Source organism: Hemitrygon akajei, chromosome 20 (assembly GCF_048418815.1).
Source record: "Hemitrygon akajei chromosome 20, sHemAka1.3, whole genome shotgun sequence".
NCBI classification, from domain to species: Eukaryota; Metazoa; Chordata; class Chondrichthyes; order Myliobatiformes; family Dasyatidae; genus Hemitrygon; species Hemitrygon akajei.
In genome coordinates this window covers 20676977-20689380 of record NC_133143.1, presented here as the reverse complement: position 1 = coordinate 20689380, position 12404 = coordinate 20676977, and the positions used below count along the sequence as shown (strand labels likewise).

General features: G+C 45.7%; 1 protein-coding gene across 7 annotated transcripts in view; it reads right to left on the bottom strand.

Moving 5' to 3' along the window:
• LOC140713623 (F-actin-uncapping protein LRRC16A-like) overlaps nucleotides 1–12404 on the bottom strand; it is a 328263-nt gene that overhangs the window by 128188 nt on the left and 187671 nt on the right. For all 7 annotated transcript variants that reach the window (XM_073023966.1, XM_073023968.1, XM_073023970.1 and 4 more), the window contains 2 exons: nucleotides 10320–10396; nucleotides 271–375 (listed from right to left, as the gene is read on the bottom strand). In XM_073023966.1, the coding sequence (XP_072880067.1) occupies nucleotides 271–375; nucleotides 10320–10396 (182 nt within the window). The remainder of the gene's footprint in view (nucleotides 1–270; nucleotides 376–10319; nucleotides 10397–12404) is intronic.

Below are 12404 nucleotides of genomic sequence, written 5' to 3'. Positions count from 1 at the left end.
AACAAGAAATCCCATAGAATGAATGATAGAAACATCGAAGCCTGAAGCCTCCGCCCCTTCCTTCAAACAAGCCGTTGAATTAAACATAATTGGACCCAGGAGAGGCTGGACAAATGCAAGACAGAGGGGAACAGAAATATATGGATGAGAAAAGATGAGGTAAGGCTGGGGTATGCATAAACGTGGATTGGTTGAGCTGAATGACCCACTTCCACAATGCCTGTCCTACATGAAGGAAATGGCCATCAAAGAGAAGAAACCAATACTAACTTGACTGCATCTGGAGGGAGTTTGGTCCCCGACAGATTGATGTGTTTCAAAGCCTGTGAACTGCTGAAAAACATCTTGAATGTCTGAGGGACTTCTTTACCCTTCCTGCAAAAAGGAGGAAGAAGAATTCACTTTAAGGTTAGCCATTTAACAGAATTACTTTTTAAGTAGACAAAATATACCAAACCATAACAGTTTCATGACATTAGGGGCAGATCAAAGTCTTGGAAATTCAAATCTGACATGGAATTAATCAAATACATTTGGAAAGATGCCTATCTAGGCTGATGGCAGAGCCCAACTTCCAAAGTTTTTATAGTTAATACATATTTAAGCATTGGCATAAATAAAACTGCTATTCAAAGGCTTTCTACTGTGCACATCTTTTACACCATACTCTCTGAAGAAGTGCTTTAATAATAACTAAAGTATCATGAACTGTACACTACAATAACTCCGAATGCTGTCCTTGCTATCCTTTTGCTCTTTGTGCACCTGTAGAAGTAGATTGGGATTCTCCTTCACCTTGTCTGCCAGAGCAACTTCATTCAACCCTCAAGTATTCTCTTGCATTTCCTATATTCCTCTAGCACCTTGTTTGTTCCTTGCTCTCTATACTTGGTATGTACCTCCTTCCTCTTCCTCTTAAACAGGGCCTCAATATCCTTAAGCCTTGCCTTTTACGAAATTATCCAAAGTTCCAGCAGAAAGCTGCTTTTTATTTTGTTGCACAGTTCACAATAATCACTGTTTTCTCTTCAATTGACCTGTACAATTTTCTGATTTTTATTTCAGAGCTTTATGTTTTGTATTAGCTTTTTCTAAGCATTAATTGCAGGCTTGTGATGAGCACATTAAATAAAATTAATCAAGATATTATATTAAAAAAATCTCTGAAACTCAAGCAACTTTTACTATTTACAGGGAGAGATGAGCCAGAGGATGAACTTATACCTCCAGGCAATTAATCAAAGTTGAAATAATTTCATCAGGGAATTGCTGTTTGATCTTATGAGACTGGCATTAAGAAGAGAAAAAGTTGCTAGTTGACTGATGCCAGCTCAGAGAAAATTATGAACAAACTCCACTAAGACATCGGGACAGAGTAGAGCAGCATCCACCACAGCAGCTTTGAACCTTTCTTCTGCGTATCATTCAAACCCTGATGGAGTGGCCATCAATAGCAGTTCTGCAACAAAGAAAGCAGAAACTGTCTCCTTGCCTTCTGAATTGACGACGAGCATGCAGACGACTTTTCCTCTCATTCATTCCTTCAAACTGATGCAGTGCCTTTTCAGCTTTATTTATATTGAAAGCAGACTGATTGGGCAGTGTACGCTATTGTGGGCTGAAAGGCTCATAACGTGCCATACTATTCTAATGTAAACTGATGTACACTGGTACATTTATCACCTAAGGCTATCAGAACATTTATTGGTTTTAAAAGAATGCATGCAGTAAAATCAAAGCTGGGAACACTGAGATCCTATCAAACACAACAAGGCATAATGATTATTTTTGGTGTATCGTCCCCTTACCAGATATTCATTAAACCTACAGGTTGTTTGGGTAAACATAAGGGGAGCAGAAAGGCCAGTGAATAAGGATGGGGAGTGGTGAATACAGTCGGCCCTCCTTGTCCGCGGATTCCGCATGCGCGAATTCAACCGTCAATCGCGAAAACCCGGAAGTGCTCTTCCAGCAATTGTTCGAGCATGTACAGACTTTTTTTCTTGTCATTAACATTGTATTAGGTATTATAAGTAATCTAGATATGATTTAAAGTATACGGGAGGATGTGCGTAGGTTATCGTCCTTCGGAATTGAAAAAAATAGGAAGTTCTCTTACTAAGTAAGTTGGAACAGGTACATCCAGTATTATTTAGCGTCAGGTAGTCAAACATTTGTCTTAGTATATAGTATATATTTTATCGTCTATGCATATAAAACACTTAAGAACGTATGTTTCAGCGCCGGGCTCCGGAACGCAAGTTCTCGGGACAGATTGCTCCCTAGTGCACTCTCCACCGTGCCAGGTTGATGTGGAGGATCAAAACTCCAAAACCTAATAATTAAACCACTGCATTGCTTAGTAATAATTGTAGCTTTCATCAGGGCAGGGCCTTTCTCACTTTATCCTTTAAAAATGTTCCGATCGTTGACCGACCTAGCCTAACGCTTTTTCAATGACCGATGGCGTTTCACCTCTTTCCGATCGCTTTATTATTTCCACTTTATTTTCAATCGTGATCATGATTATTTTCATGAACAGAAACACTGCGCATTCAGAGCTCTGGTGCCAGGTCCTAATGTCCACCGCTCTGAGACAGGTTAAATAAGGTCTGGGATTCCGCTGGGTCCTAAGGTCCACCGCATTGAGACAGGTTGAATAAGGGACTTGAGCATTGGCGAATTTTGGTATCCACGAGGGGTCCTGGAACCAATCCCTCGCGGTTTAGAGGGCCGACTGTAATGTCAGCAGTGAGTGAGGCAGTCAGTCAGTTCCCACATATGCCAACGCCATTCCCTCTCATTGGTTGGGAAATAGAAGTGTGAGAAGGACTAAGGGGAATAACTGCAGAAAAAAATTCTCATTTTTCTCTCTAATCTCCGACACCAGATTTCACTGAAGAGTGGGAAGGGCGACAAGCTTCTTTCCTCAGTGTCATGATCACAAGACAAAGGAGCAGAAGTAGGCCATTTGGCCCATCGAGTCTGCTCTGCTACTTCACCTTTCTCCCACCAAGTGACAGCACTAAACCATGATAAACTGCTTCGACAAGTAGGCTAAAGCAGGTGAGGGGAACCAATGGGTGTCAAACGCTCAATGGGTTTGAGTGTGCTGACACAATCCAGTGAAGACTGGACCCCGCAGACTGTGCAAATGTAACCACTAATCTGGATCAAAATGCAGAAAGGAGGGCCTGGTAAAGCACTGTGAAGTGTTTAGAGTCTGACGGGACACTGCGGGGTGTTCCGAGCGTGACGGGACACTGCGGGGTGTTCAGAGTCTTACGGGGCACTGCGGGGTGTTTCGAGTCTGACGGGACACTGCGGGGTGTTCGGAGTCTGACGGGACACTGCGGGGTGTTCCGAGTCTGACGGGACACTGCGGGGTGTTCGGAGTCTGACGGGGCACTGCGGGGTGTTCCGAGTCTGACGGGACACTGCGGGGTGTTCGGAGTCTGACGGGGCACTGCGGGGTGTTCGGAGTCTGACGGGGCACTGCGGGGTGTTCGGAGTCTGACGGGACACTGCGGGGTGTTCGGAGTCTGACGGGACACTGCGGGGTGTTCGGAGTCTGACGGGACACTGCGGGGTGTTCGGAGTCTGACGGGACACTGCGGGGTGTTCCGAGGCTGACGGGGCACTGCGGGCTGTTCCGAGCGTGACGGGACACTGCGGGGTGTTCCGAGCGTGACGGGACACTGCGGGGTGTTCCGAGCGTGACGGGACACTGCGGGGTGTTCGGAGTCTGACGGGACACTGCGGGGTGTTCGGAGTCTGACGGGACACTGCGGGGTGTTCGGAGTCTGACGGGACACTGCGGGGTGTTCGGAGTCTGACGGGACACTGCGGGGTGTTCGGAGTCTGACGGGGCACTGCGGGGTGTTCCGAGTCTGACGGGGCACTGCGGGGTGTTCCGAGTCTGACGGGGCACTGCGGGGTGTTCCGAGTCTGACGGGACACTGCGGGGTGTTCGGAGTCTGACGGGACACTGCGGGGTGTTCGGAGTCTGACGGGACACTGAGGGGTGTTCGGAGTCTGACGGGGCACTGCGGGGTGTTCCGAGTCTGACGGGACACTGCGGGGTGTTCGGAGTCTGACGGGACACTGCGGGGTGTTCGGAGTCTGACGGGACACTGCGGGGTGTTCCGAGTCTGACGGGACACTGCGGGGTGTTCGGAGTCTGACGGGACACTGCGGGGTGTTCGGAGTCTGACGGGACACTGCGGGGTGTTCGGAGTCTGACGGGGCACTGCGGGGTGTTCCGAGTCTGACGGGACACTGCGGGGTGTTCCGAGTCTGACGGGACACTGCGGGGTGTTCCGAGTCTGACGGGACACTGCGGGGTGTTCGGAGTCTGACGGGACACTGCGGGGTGTTCGGAGTCTGACGGGACACTGCGGGGTGTTCCGAGTCTGACGGGGCACTGCGGGGTGTTCCGAGTCTGACGGGACACTGCGGGGTGTTCCGAGTCTGACGGGACACTGCGGGGTGTTCGGAGTCTGACGGGGCACTGCGGGGTGTTCGGAGTCTGACGGGGCACTGCGGGGTGTTCGGAGTCTGACGGGGCACTGCGGGGTGTTCGGAGTCTGACGGGGCACTGCGGGGTGTTCGGAGTCTGACGGGGCACTGCGGGGTGTTAGGAGTCTGACGGGACACTGCGGGGTGTTCGGAGTCTGACGGGACACTGCGGGGTGTTCGGAGTGTGACGGTTGGTGCTGACAGACCTCAGAGGAGTACTGCTCTAATAGAGAGAAGGTTAGCTTGATAAAACATTGATATTGCAGCCCTGAGTCAGACCTGGCTTACAGGAGAGGGTGAACTTTGTGAAAGGGGCAAGGTACACACATTCTTTTGGCGTGGAAGTGGAAAACATTACCAACGCGAGGCTGAGGTTGGATTTGCAATGAGGCCGAGGATCACTGGCACGCTTGCTGGACATACAAAGGACATGAATGACTGGCTCATGACCATGAAACTCCCCGTCTCATGGTCGGAAGCATGACACTATCATCAGTGTTTATGCCCAACCATGACCAACCCAGACGATGTCAAGAACAAATTCCATGAAGAACTGTGCTCAGTTATTGCCACTGACAAGCTGATCATCCTTGGTGACTCAACACAAGAGTAGGCTCTGACAACAACTCCTGGGATGGGGTCATTGGGAAATATGGCGTTGGCCGCTGTAACAGCAATGGTCTTCCCCTACTCCAGACATGTCCGAACGTGAATTGTTGATCAACAACACAGTCTTCCGACTTCCCGCCTACAACAGAACTTGGTGGGAGCATTCCCGATCTAACCACAGGCACCTGACTGACTACGTCGACATCAGGAAGAGAGACGAGCAGGTTATAAGGGTGACAAAGTCTATGTGTGGTGCTGAAGGCTGGACAGGCCACTGTCTCATCATTTCTAAACTGAACATCCCTATCCAGCCCAAGAGACCTCCACAAGGGAAGAAAGCCCGAAGATGACTGAACGTACCAAGCTGAAAATCGGCAACATAAAGCAGTCTTTGTTGACACTCAAGAAGGCTGCTTAAATCCATCCCTCTCGACAAACAGAATGTGTAAACCGCTTGGTCAACCCTTCGAGAGCTGATCTATACACTGCTACAGAGATTCTGGGGCCTACTACCGGAAAGCACAAGGACTGGTTTGATGTAAACTGTGACGACAACAAACAACTGCTAGATGAGAAACATTGTCTCCACAAATTTTCCTCAGTGACTCCAAGTCCATCTCAAAGAAGGATGCGTTCAATAACATACAAAAGACCGTGCAACATAACTGCACCAGATGCAGGATCTCTGGCTGAGCAATAAAGCTGATGAGATCCAGGCATATGCAGATAGGAATGATTTAAAGAACTTCTGCACTGCACTAAAAGAAGCCTATGGCTCCACATCATCAGGATCATTCCTTCTCCTTAGTGCTAATTGGAACACGCTGATCACGAAAAAAGAGAAAATTGTTCATAGGTGAACTGAGCACTTGAACTGTCCTTCTGCATCGTCCTTCGATGATAAATGACAAAGCCATTGATTGCCTGCTCCAAGTGCCTGAAAATGAAGCAATAGCTGTTCCACTGACCTTCGCTGAGACGCCAAAAGCCGTACATCAACTCCCTAACAGCAAAGTGCCTGGATCAGACATAATACCAGTTGAGGCCTACAGGGAGGTGGTGCAGTGCTAACAGAAAAGCTCCATCAGCCCTTCCAACTCACGTGGCAGTAAGAGACAATTCCACAGGAACTTAAAGATGCATCCCTCATCCACATGTACATGCAAAAAGGAAACTGACAACCCTGTGACATCTATTGGGGAATATCCTTCTTGACTATCACAGGTGAGATCTTTGCCAGGCTTCTTCTCAACCATCTCACATCACACCTTGATCGGGAATTCCTACCAGAGAGCCAGTGTGGATTCTGGAAAGAGCATTGGACTATTGATATGGTGTCTGCAGCAAGAATGATGTCAGGAGCAGAACACTGACCCCTTCTGCTATTTCAATTTGACCAAGGCCTTCAACACTGTTAGCAGAAAGAGTCTGTGGAACCACTTCCACATGTTTGACTCAGAAAGCTCTGCAACATTTAGTGGCAAGACAGAATCCCTGACACTAACATACTTACCAAGGTGGGCCTGCCCAGTATCAACATCATCCTGATGCAGTCCCAGTTGCACTGGCAAGGCCATGTAGCTCGTATGTCAGTCCACTGGCTGCCTAAGAGACTGCTTTGTGGTGAACTTTAGAAAGTAAAGCGTTCCCATGGAGGCCAGAGAAAACACTATAAAGACACACTGAAACTTCACTAAAGCCTTTGGCTTCACTAAACCCAGACTCATATTGCCCAAGATTGGAGTGGCACTCCTCCCACCATAAGCATGTAACCGCACGAGGCAGGAAGGACAATCGCAACACAGAGACTTAGGCTGGCCAGGAAAGCTCAAGCCAACAACACCAACCCAATGTGGCTGCCATCTTTTGACCACGGTGCCAAAGAACATATTGTTGGTGGTCTGGCCTCTCCAGCCATCTATGTGCCCACAGGCCAGTCCAGATGATTAGAGTGGTTCTCATCGTTGCATGAAGGACAAATGATCAGAAGCTTGAAGACCTAAACATCAGGGTTCAACAGCCTCAGGACTATGGTCTCAGCTCAAAGTGTTGACTGTTTACTCTTTTCCATAGATGCTGCCTGGCCTACTGAGTTCCTCCAGCGTTTTGTGTGTTGCTTGGGAACACAATGGCTTGAGCAGCATCTGTGAGAGGAAAGGAATTCAAAGGATGCAAAGTACATGTATTATCAAAGTATTCATGATGTATACAACCCTGAGATTCGACTTCCCCACTGACACACAAACAAAGAAGAAACTGAGTTCTGATTCAGGGTTTCGACCCAACGCGCCAACAGTTCTGTTCCTCACAGATGTTGCTTGACCCATTGAGTTTCTCAAGCAGACGGCTTGTTACTTCTTGATTAATACTGCATTTGGATTTTAAGGAAAATGTATAGCATCCGCAGTGCAGCAAATGACAAACAATAGATAAACGACCAGATAATTTGCTGATAAGTAGGGTTCCTTTGGAAAGGTCTCAGCCTGAAACGTCGACTGTACTCTTTTCCCATAGATGCTGCCTGACCTGTTGAGTTCCTCCAGCATTTTGTGTGTTGCTTGGATTTCCAGCATCTGCAGATTTTCGCTTGTTTACTTTGTATACATCGGAGAGAGCAGTCATGGAGTCAAGGATTTAGAGCCATGAGCACAGATAGAGGTTCTTTGAACCACTGAATCAAAAGCCATTTTCACTAATATTACACTGATCTCATTTTATTCTCCCCACATTTCCTTCACCGTCTCCCAAATTCCACCACTCACCTACACAGTCAATATACAGTAGTCATTTAACAACCAACAGGAATTATACGAACAGGTTTCAAAATATATTTTAGAGCCTGTTAGGGTTTTGAGGGGTCTTTGCATGAAGAAATAATCAAGGACCAAGAGATATTATTTCAATGTGCAAATTTTCATTATGAATTCACTTTTCTGTGAAAATCTTTTTTACATTTTCATTTCTAGCAGTAATGTTTTTGGATCTTCTTAATTTCATTATTGAATTCATTTTAGATTTTAAATACCAGATCACTTAAGGTAGAAAATCAGCTCATCATATCCGTGTAAATATTTGTCCTTGCTTTGGAATATTGGTGCACGTTTTTCATGCTGAGGCGAGAGCTGATAGAGATTTACAAGATTATCCGAGGCAGACACAGAGGGTATCTGTTTACTCTATCTCTATCTCAAAGTAAGTTTACTGGGAAGTTGAATAATATCCAAATTACACAGTTGCTAAAGGATCCTAAAATCTTTTTGATCTATTTGATGTTCTTGCTCTTTGACTTTTTGTTCATCTAACTCTGAGAGAAGGACGGCTTGGCTGTAGTGGTTAGCACAATGTGTCACAGTACCAGTGACGCGGGTTCAATTCTCGCAATTGCCTCTAAGGAGTTTGTACGCTCTCCCCGTGACCGCATGGGTTTCCTCCGGGTGCTCCAGTTTCTTCCCACATCCAAAGGCGAACCGGTTGGTACGTTAATTGGTCATTGTAGGCTCGGATTCAACAGGCTGCCATCGGTGCAGTACCGGATGTAGACACCGTCCTCATCATCAAGGTCTTCTGTGGATCTTTCGAGCATCATGCTAAAGAAGATGGTGAAGAGAGTCGGCGCGAGGACGCAGCCTTGCTTTACACTGTTGCCTATTGGGAAGGGTTCAGAGAGGTTGTTGCTGCGTCTGACTTGGCCACGCTGATCTTCATGTAGCCAGATGACCATGCTGAGGAACTTTGGATGTTAAGGATGATGACCAGCATCACTGAAGTCCTCGAACAGGCGGAGGTCACCAGCATCGAGGCCATGCTGTTGAAGACGCAGCTGCGCTGGGCAGGGCACGTCTCCAGGATGGAGGATCATCGCCTCCCAAGATTGTCCTGTATGGCAAACTCTCCACTGGCCATCGTGACAGGGGGACACCGAAGAAAAGGTACAAGGACTCTCTGAAGAAATCCCTTGGTGCCTGTCACATTGACCATCGCCAGTGGCCTACTCTAGCCTCGAATCGCGAGGCCTGGCGACACACCATTCACCAGTCTGTCTCCTCCTTCGAGAATGCACGCAGGGCTGGCCTTGAGGACAAAAGGAGAAGCAGGAAGAACCGTGACACAGCAGCACCAAACCCAGAACTGATTTATCCTTGCAGCCGCTGCGGCCGGGTCTGCCTGTCTCGTATTGGCCTCGTCGGCCACCAGTGAGCCTCCAGCAGGCGTGGGCAGTCCCCTTCCTGAATCTTCGTTCACGAAGCCAAGCCATGAGATGAGGCTCGGATTAAGTTGGGGGATTTCTGAGCGGCATGGCTCAAAGGGCCTAATCTGCACTGTCTCTCAATAAATAAAAATTTTAGTCAGAAAAGGAATATCTAAGGCTAAAAAAGAAAAGCATTGTATAACTACACTGAGCTCCTTGAAGATCGGTATATTGCACAATACATCTTTGATAATGGTTCAAATATAATCAGCACCAGTCCTCCACATGACCTAATGCATCATTTGCATCCACAGCTAAACAAGCTCATCTGTTACTGCACAATGCCTCTTCACTGACTGCAAGTATTATGATGTGTTTTCGCTAGCCACTGTATTACCATTTAACCCTAACCTAATCACGCGACAATTTACAATGACCATTTAACAACCTACTTCTGCAACTGAAATCATTTGAATAATAAAAATCTTCAGAATCCATTTCTGATCTGTTACTGATCTTGCTTCAGGATTACAGGGTGCCCCAACCAATGCATGAACATTCTGCAACTGTAAAGCAAGTAGCTAATCAAGGAAAATGCCTATTTTTATTAGATACAGGGTGTCCTTAGTGAACTGGAGGTATTTACTTTGGGCTTTGTGACTATGGACACTCCTAGTAGCAATAATACAGGCAGGAAAACAATGAAAACGGTTTTCAGAAACACTCTATTGATGCACATCCTTCAAATGCTCTGCTGTTATAACCTCAGCAATTCCCAGACCTCAATACTTCTCACTTTTCACCACACACTAGTCGCACTGAATGCTTCCATAGAGAAAAAGGGAAATGGAAAAGCAGAAAGCAGTTCTAGCAAAGTCAAGTAAAATTGTAATTCTGGCAATTGCAGAAGCCAGTTCATTCCTGTACCCCCCCAAAATAAACAGTACAAATTCGGCAATAATTTATCAAGTGAAGAAAATAACTTTGAAAACAAATTAATTACCTGTGCGAGAAAATACTTTTAGACAGATGAAGAGACGCCAGGTGTTGACAACAGCCTCGCAGAAGTGCTGCACACACCTGTAAAAAAAGATGGTTTAATGACCCATCACATCTTGTACATAACATGCATCATACATGACTGCAATATGACATAGCTGTGGATTATCAAAACATTTAGATCATCCATCAGAAATGTACGTGCTCTTTTCTTTCATATTTGTCATTACTGCCTGTTAGTCTGGGGTAAATTTCTAATAATCCAGCATTTGATTGTTCAGAAATCTTGAAAGTTTGATGCCTGGTTCGCCTGTATATTTGAAACACACATCAGGGGTCCAGAGAACAAGCAGGGTGTGTGGTCAGACCCTGGGGTTAGAACTGCTGGAACTAGTGTGGGGAATCAGCCAGGTCAGAAGTGTTTGTAAATTTCCCACTCCCTTTAAACTGGCAGAGTTCTCTGGGGAAAAAAAATATTATGGTTGAATTGAGTTTATTTTCACATGCACAAGTATATGTGTCCACAAGAGCAATATAAAACATTTACACTTTATTATACTGTGCCACTGCATAATATGCAGAAGTGTGAAGTAAAGGAGTACTTGGATATCATCCAATATTTGGATATTTGAGGGTCTTCAATAGGATCTCTGTAGAGCCTTCTCCTCTGGGTGGGGAATCAAGAACTCGAGGGCATTTGTTCAAGGTGAGAGGGGAGAGATTGAATAGGAACCCCAGGGACATTAACAACATTCTTTAAAAATACTTGTGTACATAGATAAGGAAGGTTGAAGGAAATGGGCCAAACAAACAAACGGGATTCACTTACAGGAGATACTTGGTCAGTGTGAACCAGTTAGGCTGAAGGCCCCATATCTGTGCTGTATGACTCTGTCAAAAGGACTAACATCCAATAGCTTGGAAAATCTGCAAGGTTGGCACTACCAGAATCCCAAGGGTGCCAGCTTGTTAGAATTTTACTGGTTTGTTATTTTCAGTAACAAATTACAGAAAAATAGTGTATTAAAGCCAACCTTTGCAGTTTCCCAAAGCAGATATAATCTTAAAAATAAATGCATACAAATAACTACAATGTTTTGCTAGGAATTACAGACAGCAAAATTGATCAATCACTGGAACTGAGTGAAGACAGTGAATTCCTTGCATTCTATTGCTCGCACAACAATAATTAGATAAAGGTCACATTAGTCTATTCGCTGGAGTAAATTTTCCCTCAGGTCACTTGGCCAGGACTCAGATAAGTATCAGCTGTACTCCCATTAATCAGACCATCTCTTATGAGGTCAATCATCTTTCCTCAGAATCATACACCACCTTCAACATAAGCCTATTCTGTGCAGCAGGTGAACTGTGTCACATTAATGGCAGCTTGAATATTCCAACTGGAAGTCCTAAAGGAAGATTTCCTTTCTGAAGAACAAGCATGTACCAGATGAGTTTCTATGACAAGCAGTAGTTCCAGTGGTCATTGTAATTCCAGTGCTCAATTAAGACTAGCTGATATTTTTCTGTATTATTAATTTAGTTTAATTTTCACAGTTGACTTAGTCTCCTGGATTATTAGTACGGGCCTCCAGATTACCGAACTAGAAATTAAGCACAGTACCTTTTTACTAGCTTTAATTCAACAAGGATGTAAATCACCCTTAAGGCATGTGGACAAAGACACCTGCTAAAAGAATTATCCAACTTGATGGAAAAATGTATCTCTGGGCAGGTGCCATTTCACCTTCACTCAGTAGAACATAGAACGTCAAACGGTACAGAACAGGAACTGGCCCTTCAGCCCACAATGCTGTACTGAGCCAGCTAAAAAGTAAATTTTAAAAAGCCCAAACACTAATTCCTCCTACCTACACAGTGTCCATATCCCTACACCTTCCCCATATTCAAGAGCCCATCTAAATATCTCTTAAAAGCCTCTACTGTATTTGCCTCTACCACCATACCAGGCAGTGCATTCCAGGCATTCACCACTCTGAATAAAAATCTTACCCCTCACATCCCCCTTGAACTACTCCCTCTCAGCTTCAATGCATGCCCCCTGGTATTAAATATTTCTACCCTG